The sequence below is a fragment of the Delphinapterus leucas genome, chromosome 1, assembly GCF_059928025.1.
Source record: "Delphinapterus leucas isolate spDelLeu-1000000601 "Yukka" chromosome 1, BTC_Dleu_Yukka2, whole genome shotgun sequence".
Classification (NCBI taxonomy): Eukaryota; Metazoa; Chordata; class Mammalia; order Artiodactyla; family Monodontidae; genus Delphinapterus; species Delphinapterus leucas.
Genome location: NC_143129.1, coordinates 38,948,492 through 38,961,778, shown reverse-complemented (window position 1 = coordinate 38,961,778; position 13,287 = coordinate 38,948,492). Strand labels below are relative to the sequence as shown.

Here is a 13,287-nt window from a genome sequence, read left to right as displayed (position 1 = left end):
GATAGTCCATTGGTCTGAACTTCTTAGAAGCAGAGACTTTTTCAATGCCCTACAATGGAGAGTAGTGCTTAGCTATTCTAGGGGTGCTCGACAAGAATGTGCTGCTTGAAAGAAGGTGGCTAGACACAAAGTTGGTGTTCCAGTTAATTCCATCTCCTGACGATTCCTGAGTACCAAACAATAAGCCCAGTAAAACCTATACTTCTTACCCCTCAGACAGCATGAACCGTAGGAATGCCACTTTCTATGAGTTCAGTACCCTACAGCAGTTCTGTGAAGCAGGAAGCACAAACACATCTATCCCAGCAAATGAGAGTTAGGTAACTTGCCTAAGTTTCCTAAGTTACAACTAGAAACGGAGCTAGTACCCCAGCTCCTGCGACTCCTGGGTGGCCTCGCATTAGGTCACACTGGGCCGGCGCATGGGCCGGGGCCACTGGAAGACTTCCATTCATGTTTCCTAGCCCTTTTTTCAAGTCAAAGCCTCACCTCTGGGCGAACAGGATCCTCAATGCCCACCACTGCAATACAGGTCAGTTCAGTGAGGATCTCGCTCTCGCTGTCCCATGGGGGCTCTCCGTCACTGAAATCCCGGTAAGCTATGCAGATGGTCCGGAGTCCCTCACTGGCCATGGGCTCGATGACGGTGCGGACCATCTCATCTCGGTCCTTATTCTTGAATGGCACTGCTTCCCCTTTCTTGTCCAGGATTCGATTACACCTGGTGGGGCACACAGTCAGAAAGCAGCATCCCCCCTATGTGCTTGCATAGTCATTTACAGACATTCTGGCCGCTCGGCATTACTCCTAAAGACACTGTTGTGTGGCCATAAATCTCCACTCATAGCCCAAAGCTGAGCCCCTTTTTCCAAGGTGGGGTGGCCAGTAGGTGGGTAACGTCTAGGTGGGCAGAGCATTTGATTCTCACATGTTGTCTGCTCCTACTCTTACGTGGATACGATATCAAGGGTCATTTGTGGATTGCCTGCTCCTTTGAGCTTCACAAAGGTAGAGACACTTTCTCAGTCCTCAGTATCTAGAGTGCTCAGTGCAGAGGGTGTTCTCAACAAGAACGTGTCACTCGAAAGGGGGTGGCTAACGCCAAGCTGGGGCACTGGCTTTTAGCTACTGGCCCTGTATCCACGTAGGTGATCCACGTAGGTCACCTCTTAATGACCTATGGATCATCTAGCCACTTTGATTATGCAACTTCACGTGATCAGAATTGAGAATGAAAAGGAAAAGGGAACGCAGAACTAACATTTCTAGTATCAGTACTTGCTATGTGCAAGGCATTGTACATACATTGAATCACTTAATCAGAGTAACCCTGTGAGATGGGTGGGTATTATTATCTCTTTTCAGAATAGGAAATGGAAGTTTGGATTGCCTAGGTCTGAACCGTGGCTGTGCCACTAAGAGCTGTATCACTTCCAGCAAGTTACTGAACTTCCCAGCACCTCTGAATTCTCATCCGTCAAACAGGGATAATGACAGCATCTACCTCGCTGAGCTGTGAAGGGTAAGTACAGTATCCAAAGTACTTAACAGCAAGGCTTGGCCTGAACCAAGCTCAGATGTTAGTCACGATGTCACCGCCTGGAAGGAGGGTTCACTCATCATCCAGGTGGATTCAGCGTGAGGCCTGGCACCCTGACCTCCCTGAGGGGAGGATCCTGAAGGGAGGAAGAAGCGGGGGAGGGGCGCTCACTTGCGCAAGATGATCTCAGAAGCACCCTTGCTGTACATGCGGTAGCCACTGCGGGGCTTCTCGATGACGGTGCTCATGGACTTGCGCACCGAGTTGAAGGTGTACACCTTGTAGAGCTTCTCCTCGGGCACCTCACTGCGCACGGCGTGGTAATCCTGCTTCAGGTCCGTGACGAAGCCCAGCAGGGCGCACTCGGTCTTGTTGCCCACCTGCCGCGGCAGGCCGCCCTCCTTCTCCGGAGGCTGAGAGGAAAAACACACGTGGGAGTGTTGGATGAGGTGCCGAAGCTGGGGAGAGAACCTAGGAAGGGAAGGACTCCGCTCGAGGCTTTCACACGTGTACCCAGGGCCCGTGGGGGTGCCGACTGTGGTCCCTGAGCCACCCAGGGCGTGGGGATTTTTTAGTTGCCCTGGGGGTGGTGCTGGTGTCTCACCCTGTGTGGGTCTTATTCTAACACTCTCTCTTAGTTTCTAGAAACTGAGTAATTTACTCCTGACCAGCATGAGGTCTCTTTTTATTTATTTATTTTTATTTTTTTAAGATTTTTTGATGTGGACCATTTTTAAAGTCTTTATTGAATTTGTTACAATATTGCTTCTGTTTTTTGTTTTGGTTTTTGGGCCCCGAGGCATGTGGGAGGGATCTTAGCTCCCCGACCAGGGATCGAACACACACCCCCTTCACTGGAAGGCGAAGTCTTGACCAGTGGACTGCCAGAGAAGTCCCAAGATCTTTTTAGAGATACTACCTTTACCTGGTGATTGGAGGTCATTTCATAGCCATAGATTCCTACCTGCCTCCCCCTTTCCCTCCCATCCCCCAATCCACTCCCACGGATTATTTCCTAGTTTCACCCCAAACATGTTCACTGGGGAGTGGGAAATGGGATGTGGGATGGCAATTCAGGCAGAATAAACAAGAGAAAATGAAGGGTTCCCTCCACCTACCCATTTTAAGTGTCCTGGCAAAGGAAACGCTTACCAGAACCTTGGAGGTGTAGGCACTGTTGATAGAAATACCATTGACAAGAAGGTCCAGGACCTTGGGCACGAGGACATCAGGGCTTGGGATTTGATGGTAACGGGTTTCTCCGATATAAGCCTGCACCACAGTCATGCGGTTCATGGTCAATGTGCCTGTCTTATCGGAGCAGATGGCCGTGGCATTGCCCATTGTTTCACAAGCATCCAAGTGCCGTACCAGGTTATTGTCTTTCATCATTTTCTACAAAGGAGAAGAGAAAAGACTTCCCAAATACAGGTCAAAGGCCATTTCCTAGCCAGCATCTCTCCACATTTCATTCTCTGGTCCCACACAAAAATGCAGGATACCATTTTTGTAAATACTCTTAAGATTCTACTGGGTTACTTAAATGTTGATACAACTGTTGCAGATGGTCCTTCCAAAGTGCCAGTGGCTTCTGCTCCTGAAGGCATCACCCAGAGTTTATGAAGACAGAGTGGCCCATCCTTTCACCAGAGGCTACACGGTACCCTCCCCTCCGGTCTCTGTTCTGAAATAAGACACAGTTTCATTCCAGTCTCACCTTCACAGAGTAAGCCAGTGAAATGGTGACTGCCAGTGGCAGCCCCTCTGGCACAGCCACCACCAGCACAGTGATGCCAATGATGAAGAACTTGACAAAGTACTGGACGTAGATGGGAGTACACTCAGCCAGCCATGGTTTGCGCTGTATCACAAAGTTGTCGATCACAAAGTACAGAATCAGGATGAGAACTGTGATTGCAGACATGATCAGACCTGTCCAGGAAACAAGTCAAATGAACCCAGGCTTCAGGGTATTCCTAGGGCCCTAGCCAGAGATGGATTGGCATAAATTGTAGCCTTTGCTATCCATTTTTAAAATGACTATCTAAGTCATACCCAAAGCCCCTATCCATTCTCTGGTGCTTGTACATTACAGTGTAGGGGAAAGAGGTGGCTTTGCATCCTAAAGACATGGGTGCTATTCTCAGCACTGCACTAACTTGACTTGCGGCTTCTGACTGGTCTTGACCGTCTCTGGGCCTATTTCCTCCTTCATAAATAAGAGGATTGGTCTAGTTTTCTAAAATAGCATTCTATGATTCTATCTCAGACCTACCCTCTTCCTACAAATCATAATGTAGTGACTATAGGTGCCTATTTCCTAGTAGTTTATCAATTTTAACTTCTTCCCTAGTAGCCTGAGAATGTCAGGCAATTCACAACTTGTTCACAGTGTTGCCCCTATGGTGTTAGCACATCACCTACATAACTAACCCTTAGAGCGGTGCTTCCCAACCTTTCTCCTGACATGGCATAGACAGAAGATGACAATAATAACAACTATTAATATAGTGCTTACTATGAGTCAGGCGAGCACTTCACGCGTATTAACTCATTTAATCCTCACAACAATCCTGAGAGATGTTGCTATTGTCATCTCCTTTTATGTGTCTCTCTAAGGCACGGAGAGGTTTTGGTATGGCGCACTGGGGGGGGACCAACCATCCTGGTTTGCCTGTGACTGACCAGTTTCCTGGGCTGTGGGACTTTCGGTGCTAAAAGTGTCAAGCAAACTGGGACAGTCATCCTACATATCCTACAATGGAAGAATCGGCTCAAGGTCAGAAAACAACTGGTCTAGGGGTTCCAACTGCCTTGGGTGCTGCCTGGCTGCTCTGAGGGCTGAGGGGATCAGTATTTGGGCATCTGTATCTGCCTGTGGCACAATATCTGGGAAAAGTTCCACTTCAAATCATAGTTTGATTTGTGTCTTTGCTTTTCCTGAGGGCCCAGTGATTCAGAGGGATCAGAACAAGGCTACAGGTGATTGTATCATTGAAAGCATATTCTTTTGTACTTTGCTTCATCAGGGTCAGGCCTAAGAGGTGAGGCAAGCAAGGCGCCTAGGCTGCAAAATTTAAGGAGGCATTCACTCTCAGGGTGGTGCAAGGCACCTCACTTGCTTCCCCCTGGTCCTTGGTCTAGATGATATGTGAAATGAATAAACAGGAGACCAGTGGCTAGCCCTCAGGTAGCTTGTACTCCCTAAAGAATAAGCTAGGGATTAGGAGCACAACAGTGAGATCTGTCTAATGTTTCAAACCCGTGTGCCAGGCAAGTTTGATTCCACACTTGCAATTTATCTCATCTGTGTATTGTTTTTTTTTTTTAAATTAATTAATTATTTTATTTTTGGCCACATTGGGTCTTCGTTGCTGCGTGCAGGCTTTTTCTAGTTGCAGCGAGCGGGGGCTACTCTTCGTTGCGGTGCGCGGGCTTCTCACTGAGGTGGCTTCCCTTGTTGCGGAGCATGGGGCTCTAGGTGCATGGACTTCAGTAGTTGTGGCACGAGGGCTGTAGAACACAGGCTCAGTAGTTGTGGCGCACGGGCTTAGTTGCCCCGCGGTATGTGGGATCTTCCCGGACCAGGGCTTGAACCCGTGTCCCCTGCATTGGCAGGCGGATCCGTAACCAGCGCGCCACCAGGGAAGCCCCTCATCTGTGTATTGTTTATATGCAAGAGGCTTCATGGTGGTCAAAATTAGCTAGGCACTGGAACTGATGAATAGGCCAGGCTGACACTCTATAAAGCTCTCTGCGGTGCTTAAAATGTTCTCTATTTGCACTGTCCAATATGGCAGCCAGTAGCCACATGTGGTTATTGACCAACTGAAATAGGTTAACGTGACTGAGGAGCTGAATGTTTAACTATATCTAATTCTCATTAATTTCATTAATTTTTGTTAATTTAAATGGAAACAGCCACACATGGCTAGTGGCTGCAGTAGTGGACAGCACAGATTCTTGCTACTCAATGTGTGCTTAGAGCAGCAAGCACTGCCATCACCTGGGGGATGGTTAGAAACGCGGAATCTCAGGCCCCACACAGAAACGTACTGGACTAGACTCTGACTGTAGTAAACAGAGAGGTGAGGTCAGCAAATAAACAGTGGAAAAAGACTGTAGTTTAAGGGATATGTGCGCTGAAGGAGCGATCTTCCTTTGTTCCCTCCTCTAAATCCCCCGCCCCACCCCACCACTGAAAGAAGGCAGGAGAGAGGAGAGTGCAGAGGCAAGCGATGGAGAAGCTGCTTCCTCTCACGATGCACAGGACTGCCTTTACTGACCTCTGCTCTGCAAAGCGCCTCTTTAATCACTGTCTTCCTTTTCCCTCCAGTCCTTATTCTGAACTGATTGCTCTATGCCTGGCCATTCCTATGCTAGGGAATTGCCCTCAGCAAACAACAGCCTTCTCTACCTTTAAGGAATTTACAAGCCAATACACAAGCAGGTGAGTAGCTATTAAGGTCTTCCTTCTTGCTAATGTAAATCTCCCATTTGTTTGCGCCTTTAACCCTAACACACAGGAAAACATCTCTCTCTGCAAAAGCTAAACAGTCACAGAGAGAGACACAGCTACCTGGACTGCACTAGCCGCTTGGAATTTTCAGCTTCTTTCTGCCAGACCTGGCTGGTGTAGAAAGAAGGCAAGCAAAGTAGCGAGGATCCAGAATAGCACTGATAAACAAACCAAGAAGGCTCCACCCTACTCACCAGCTTTCCCAATCTGTACAGCCAAGCGCGTCAGCTTGCCCTGCAGCACCGACTTCTCCTTTTTGGGCAGCTTGGCTGCCTTTTTCTCCTTTTCCTCATTGTCGATCCCCTCCTGGCTGTTGAGTGGCTGGATTTCCAAGGCCACTCCATCCTGAGTCTTTGCTAGGGTGTACACACAAATAGGACAGGTAAGCAGGCAAGGTAGTAGCACTGAGTAGCAGGCAAGTGGAAACTAACAAATCCTTCTGTCTTATTCCTGGAATATACCTTGGACCCCTGACATCAGATCTGACCACCCTCACCCCATGCCAGACAGGGAACTTGACTCTGACCCTCTATTAGGGCTTTTGGAATGATATCTTAACAACTGGAGGTGAAATATGGTGCTTTCAGGGTATGGATTTCCACTTCAGTGGCAGCTTCCTGGCACTACCTCAGAGTCCCAAGCCAGGTTTATTCCAGCAAGAGGATTAGTCATGCCACTAAGTGCTATTACCAACAACCATCCTTCCCGGAATTCAGGGCTTAATATGGTGAATCTTTACTGCAGAAAGGGGCTGAAGGGGAAGGCTGGTAGATATTCCTAGAGCGTAAGGGTCCTAGTCAGCTCTTTGAAAGCTTCATCTCTCTCTCACTATATCTATATCTATATCTATATCTATATCTATATCTATATCTATATCTATATCGACTGTCAAGGAAGAAACACGGACCCCAGACACAGGGTATTTTCCAGTTCCCTCTCGTATTAGTTGAACGATAGGGGAAGGAAATCTCTTTTCTCCCCTCTCTGATGAAGGTAGGGAGGTACAGAGTGGGACCTAGGGGAAAAGGGAAGAAGCTGGTGTGAGGGACTCCCTGGAATGAGAGAAAGGCAGGATAAAGACAGACATATAAATCCACTTTGCTTTAAAAAGAAGAGTTAAAGAAATCTAAAATTAAAGAATTATTTTTGTGGAGCCCTGGTTCTCCGACATGATGCCTTTATTTCTAAAAACTACTATGATGTGGGTTACAAAAGGAAAAAATCTCTAGAAGCTGTCTCAAGAGAGCAGTTCTTGCTGGTTCCTGGCACCCCTCCAATTTCACCCCTGCAGAGCTCAACCCCTTTGGTTAGATGCCCTTCCTGAGATACTGTCTCTGCTGTCAGACTCACAAACAAGACAGAGACAGGATGTAAACACAGCCACCAAAAAAGCAACACACATCAGATGAGGAGGAAGAAAACAGACTGTGGAGAGAACAAAGAAAGAGGTGGGGAGCGAGGTTACGGAGAAAGGGCTCTCTCCACCCCCGAGAAGACTAGCTGAGAAGGAATCCAGATCAGAAGAGGACACCGATGAGGAAGCCAAAAGAGGAGGGTGCAGGGACTGCCCATCCCAACTCCTTCCACCATAAGGACCCTGAAGTCTTCCAACCCAGAAACCGATGACCGTTGTTGTTTAAATCTGGCCTAGGGCAGTGAAGCAAAGAGTTCAGCACCCTGGGAAGAGCAGATCAATCTCACAGGCTCTCCAAGATTGACGTAAGGTTCCTTGAGCCAACAGCAGAGGACGCTGTTGTCCCATCTTAGATTGGGTTTGAGAGCTTGCGACCACCCCCAAATCTCTGCACCTTCCTCAGGATAAGGCATCTGGGCCACAGCAGCAGATAACAAATTTATGGTGAGGAAAAGGGAGGAGGCAGATGGCCTGGGAAGGCCTGGTTTGAGTGTGGGCAGGTAGAGATGGTAAATGAGTGGGTGGAAAGGTTACCTTTGTTGCGATTTTCAGGGACTCCTTGTTTTTTACCTGTTTGAACAAGAAAGAAAAAAATGGGGTGGAGACCCAAAGTGACTATTAAGAGATCAGGTATCCAATGTTTCGGTCCTGCTCAGAGCCCAAAAGGGCAACAGCAAAGGGGCTGAGTTGCAGGAAAGGGAATGTAAAGGAAGCTCACGTCTGTTTACCTCCATCTTCATTAAGGGCTCTCATGAATCCTTGGGGTATGGACCAGGCCACTCACGCAGGTGAGTGCACACCCACTTCTGAGCTGCTTTCTCCTGGAGCACAGCTGCTGTTGGGAGGGTGCTCCCGGCCTGAGTCACACCACTTGGAGAAATGGGGTGGGGGTTAGGAAGCGAGAGGTTTGAACTGTTTCCGCCTGGTGGCAAAGGCCCTGCAAGGTGCCTCCATGTCAGTTTACCAGCGCCAAGCAAGCGTCCTCCTTATTCACTTGCAGGCAGCTGCAGAAACGGAGTCTAGCTCCTGAGTGAATGTGTTTTGTCTCCTTCTCATTAACTCCCCTTCCCTAAACAGCCCAAGAAGGTCCTCCAGCCAACTGGTAGAAATCCTCCTCTCCTCCAAGGGAAGAAGGAATTCTTAAGGGAAAGGTGTAGATATGATTTGGTGTCTTTCTTGCCTTCTGTTTTTCCTTCTTTCAGGAACAAGTGAATGGCAAAGACAGGGCTAACATCGGGGTAGACACTCCCTCTCTGCTCCCACTCTCCTGGCCGTGTCTCTCTTCCACTGACAGCCCATAGTTTCAGCAGGAATCCAGTTTCTTCTCCTGGACAGTTTTCCCTTAGCCTTGATGATTCACATAATCCCCCATGTCTGAGGAAAAAAGGGGCAAAGGGCCGGAGGACTACACAGAGGAGAGTTGAGCACTTCGCCAGCTCATTTGGGGCAGGCTTTCTACCTCATTCCTTTACAATCCACCAATAGACACAGGAATCAATGCAACCTGACTGGGGAGCCTAGAGCCAGGATCTGGTTTCCGTTAGAGCACTGTGGGGAGCCAGGGATGATACCCTTAGCTCAACAAGGGGTTTGGATATCTGCACACATCATCCTGCAGATTCTTCCAACCAGGTGCTGCATCCAGACCTGCTCCCTTTCCTAGTTTGTCCGCGGGGGTGGGAGGGAAAAGACTCTCGTCCCGAAAGCCCTTTACCTTTCTTCTTCTTCTCTTCCTCTTCCCCCTCACTGGCCCCCAAGAGGGTAAAGATGATTCCAGTCTGAGAGTTGATACCCACAGCAGTCACTACCATTCGGCCAGAACCTTCCATGACGTGGGTCCCTAAATGAGAAGGAAGACAAGAGAAGTGTTGTTTTTTTTTTCATACCTGGCCATTCTTTGGTGTGAAACATAGAGCTGGAAAAAAGCAATCGCTCTTTCTTCCTCTCCCGTGGATAGTAGGAAAAGATGAAGAGCAAGCAAACTGCGGGGTAAGGAAAACAATGTGCCCAACTGCCTTAGGGTAAGGCTCCTTTCCCACCACCCATCCCCAGCCAGCAGAGCCCTTATAGCACCTGCTTCATAGGCAACCTCTTAGAGGTTGCTTGATATCCTTGTATTCAACCCACTAATATGCTACTGCCTCAGCTGAACCTTGGGGCAGGGCCAGAAGGGAGAGCAAGGTCTGGATATGGTCTCTGTGGCTGACTGTGTGGGGGAAGGTAGAATGGGAGCTGGTGTAGCCAGAGGCCATACCTGAGAGCAACATGGGGTCTCTTTCCAGGGACTTTTTCACATGGTCCGATTCCCCAGTCAGAGAGCTCTCGTCAATCTTGAGATCATTGCCCTGGATCAGGATTCCATCTGCAGGCAGCAGGTCACCTAGTACACAGAGGTGAAGGGGCAACAGGGAAAGAGGGTAGGTAAGGACCATCCAACCCCATCTCAGGGCTGCTCCCATGGGCCCTGCCTATACGGCAAAGGCCCAGGGAGAATCTGGAGAGCATTTGAAAGACAGCTTCAGCTCTGACAACCTGGGATAAGACTCCATTCCGGGTATTATAAATTCAAACAGTTACTGATCCCCAAACACATTCCCGTGGCCTGAATATTATATACTTTGAATCTAAGACACACAGGGTACAGTCTAACAGTCTTTGGGAGTTTCAGTTACTGCTTTCTGTGAATTTCTCTTCCATAACCTCCTTAAACTCTAACCTAGAAGCTAACACAATTTGGGGTCTTATCTTTTTGGGTCCTCAGCAATTCCAAGCAGCCCCCTTATGCCAAAGGACCTAGCCTTCAAATAGGGAGGGTGTCACAGGTACAAGAAACACAGAGCTCTCACCGTATTTGATTTGGGCAATGTCCCCCACCACGATCTCAGCCACAGGGAGCTGAATGATGTGACCATTTCGGATAACGGAGAATTTCTGTTCCTTTTCAATGCGGTTCTGCAGCCCCCGGAATTGCTTCTCTTTGCTCCAATCATTGAAGGCAGTCACTAGTACCACGATGATCACTGAGAATAAGATGGCTGCCCCCTCAATCCAGCCGGCTTCTGCCTCCCCTTCATCTTCTGGGCTAGTTACGGCTAGACCACACTCTAGCCCAGGGAAAGTAGAGAAAAGAAGGGTCACCTAGGGGCTTTTGTTGACATTAAAAATGGGGGTGGTGCTTCTGCAACCCCCCAGAATAGAAAGACAGGGAAAGAGAATAACAGCTATTCTCTTGGGTAGAATAGCTCTCCTCTGAGGATACTGGAGGACAGCAGGATTGGGTGTCATCTCACCACCAATATAACTATTTATGTTTACCTAAAAGAAGCAAATGACTAGCATGAAACATGTCAATACAAATTACAGGCAAGTCACATATAAAGAACTTATGACCGCCAACATGGTAGCTCCCACTACCACTTCCTATGACGCTCACACAACTGGGGGAACTCTGAGATGCAGGGCTTTGTTGGTTGAGTGAGCATAGAGGATTTAAGACATTCTGAATAAGGATTTGATAGGAAAAGGGGGAAAAGACCCTGGAATCAGGATAGGTTGGAAGAATAGCTTACTAGCTACTTGTTAGTTTCCTTTGGAGAACCCACTCTGGATAATGGGGGCACATTTTAAAGCTATAATCTGTCAACGTGAATACTAAGTGCTTTTCGGTGGTGCTGGAAAGAACCCAGACCAGAGTCATGCTGGTCTGTTCAAGACACTCACGTTCGTTTTCTTCCCCAGGGGGGCGATAGAAGGACAGGACCAGGGAGATGATGGCCGCGATCTCCAGGATGATGAGTGTGACATCCTGAAGGGCTTCCCACACTAATTCTAAAAAGGTCTTGGGCTTTTTGGGGGGAATCAAGTTTTGTCCAAATACTTGTTTACGTTTCTCCAGATCTGCAGGGTTTCCAGATAGGCCTGAAAAAGACATAAGAGTGGAGCAAATGAGCGAGAAAAAAGGGGTAGAGATGAATGACAGAAGAAGGCAGTTAAAAGATCCCTTTAAAAAAGATACCTTGCTTCCCGACCTGCCCAAGTATGAGATCCAGTTAGGGTGACTGGTCTCTGTGGCTGACAGACTTTTTGCTCAGACTCAGGGGGTGTGAAACTTTCAGTCTAAAAATGGGGGCAAACCAAGACAAGTTGGTCACAGGGGCCACTCACTCCTCTTGGTCTCCAGGGTAAGCTAACCTAGACCTAAAACTTCATCTCTTCCTCATGGGGTTTGCTCCAGGCTCCAGCTCTAAGAGCACAAACATTAAAATGTTTCCTGAGACTCACACAGAACTTTCCTCTCACATTAACATGTAAATGCTGGTCATGATTTAAAAACAGAGCTGGGACTTCCCTGGTGGCGCAGTGGTTAAGAATCTGCCTGCCAATGCCGGGGACATGCATTCGATCCCTGGTCCGGGAAGATGCCACATGCCGTGGAGCAATTAAGCCCGTGCACCACAACTACTGAGCCTGTGCTCTAGAGCCCGTGAGCCACAAATACTGAGCCCACGTGCCACAACTACAGAAGCTCGTGCACCCTACAGCCTGCACACCGCAACTACTGAGCCCACGCACCACAACTACTGAAGCCCGCGCGCCTACAGCCCATGCTCAGCAGCAAGAGAAGCCACCGCAATGAGAAGCCCATGCACTTCAACGAAGAGTAGCCCCTGCTTGTCGCAACTAGAGAAAGCCCGTGTGCAGCAATGAAGACCCAACACAGTCAAAAATTAAAAAATAAAATAAAATGTTAAAAAAAAAAAACAACTAAAAACAGAGCTGGCTTCCACCCAGTGGCTCATACACAAAACAAGAAAGAATAAGCTATCTGCCCAAGGTCATGCTAGGAGGCTAGGGGACAGAGCCCAACCAGTTGTCCTGTCCAAGTTTCAGTGGTTTCAGGAGATCAACAGAGTAGAGGCTTCGAGACTCCAACTTTGGGCATCCCCTTTTTGCACACAGCCATCCTTTTCTGTCACACACAGAGGCATACATGCATAGACACACACACATCACTAAGAGGCACGATTGTTCTGCTAAGTACTATGTACTTAGAGATGTACTAGGTGCTAAGAGAAGTACTACTTAGACAAAGTACTAGGAGAAGCACTATTATTCAGGCTGCATAAAAAGAGAACAATGAAGGTGAAGCCACTGAGTTAGTACTCAGTCCTTGATTATCAGCATGCCCCCCACTAACACACATGTGCTTACATACCTGTGTGAGTGTGCACACATAGTCCAGGCATGTTGCCAGAGAGAAGAAGAGTGAGGCAGAATTATTCCCAGTGTCTTCCTCATATTTAGGCCCTTCTCCTGGGCCCCAGGGGTGTTATACTTTAAGGGAAGAGGAGACAGCTTCTAACTTTAATTAATGCCAGGTGACATTTATCAAGTTGTTTACACAACTTGATTAGCAAATTAGCCCTGGTTTTGGCACTGGACATTGTTGGCTATACTGTGGGATCCCCACAGGCAGGGTGAGGCAAACTTTGTCTTGAAAAAAGATCAGCAGCTGAGGAGGGTTAGAATCAAAGGATGGGGACACTTAACCCAGCTTCACACAGAGGTGCAAGAAAAGCAGATGACGGGAAGCTGCAAGGAGAAAATGGGGATGCTGATGCCAGAGGACTTCTTCACACTTTAGTCAACGTGAAGGGCTACTCCACTGGTGGGGGATGGGGGCTTAGCAGGAGGGCAGACATCTATTCTCCATCTCCACTGAATAGGATGCAAGAGTGTTACTTTAAATGGCAAGGAGAGAGATTTGGGTTAGAACTAAGGAAGACAGAGCAAGATTTTGAAAATGGGAAAATA

General features: G+C 48.1%; 1 protein-coding gene across 4 annotated transcripts in view; it reads right to left on the bottom strand.

The window, feature by feature from the left end:
- The window catches only part of ATP2B4 (ATPase plasma membrane Ca2+ transporting 4), a 93,264-nt gene that overhangs the window by 25,816 nt on the left and 54,161 nt on the right, over positions 1-13,287 (bottom strand). For 2 of the 4 annotated variants that reach the window (XM_022593727.3, XM_022593730.3), the window contains exons 3-12: positions 11,194-11,391; positions 10,320-10,577; positions 9,728-9,853; positions 9,188-9,313; positions 8,008-8,043; positions 6,254-6,415; positions 3,258-3,472; positions 2,693-2,935; positions 1,712-1,953; positions 490-721 (exon numbers count right to left, since the gene is read on the bottom strand). In XM_022593727.3, coding sequence (XP_022449435.1) covers positions 490-721; positions 1,712-1,953; positions 2,693-2,935; positions 3,258-3,472; positions 6,254-6,415; positions 8,008-8,043; positions 9,188-9,313; positions 9,728-9,853; positions 10,320-10,577; positions 11,194-11,391 — 1,838 coding nt within the window. The remainder of the gene's footprint in view (positions 1-489; positions 722-1,711; positions 1,954-2,692; positions 2,936-3,257; positions 3,473-6,253; positions 6,416-8,007; positions 8,044-9,187; positions 9,314-9,727; positions 9,854-10,319; positions 10,578-11,193; positions 11,392-13,287) is intronic. The other 2 variants (XM_089908223.1, XM_089908235.1) reach the window with 1 other exon arrangement.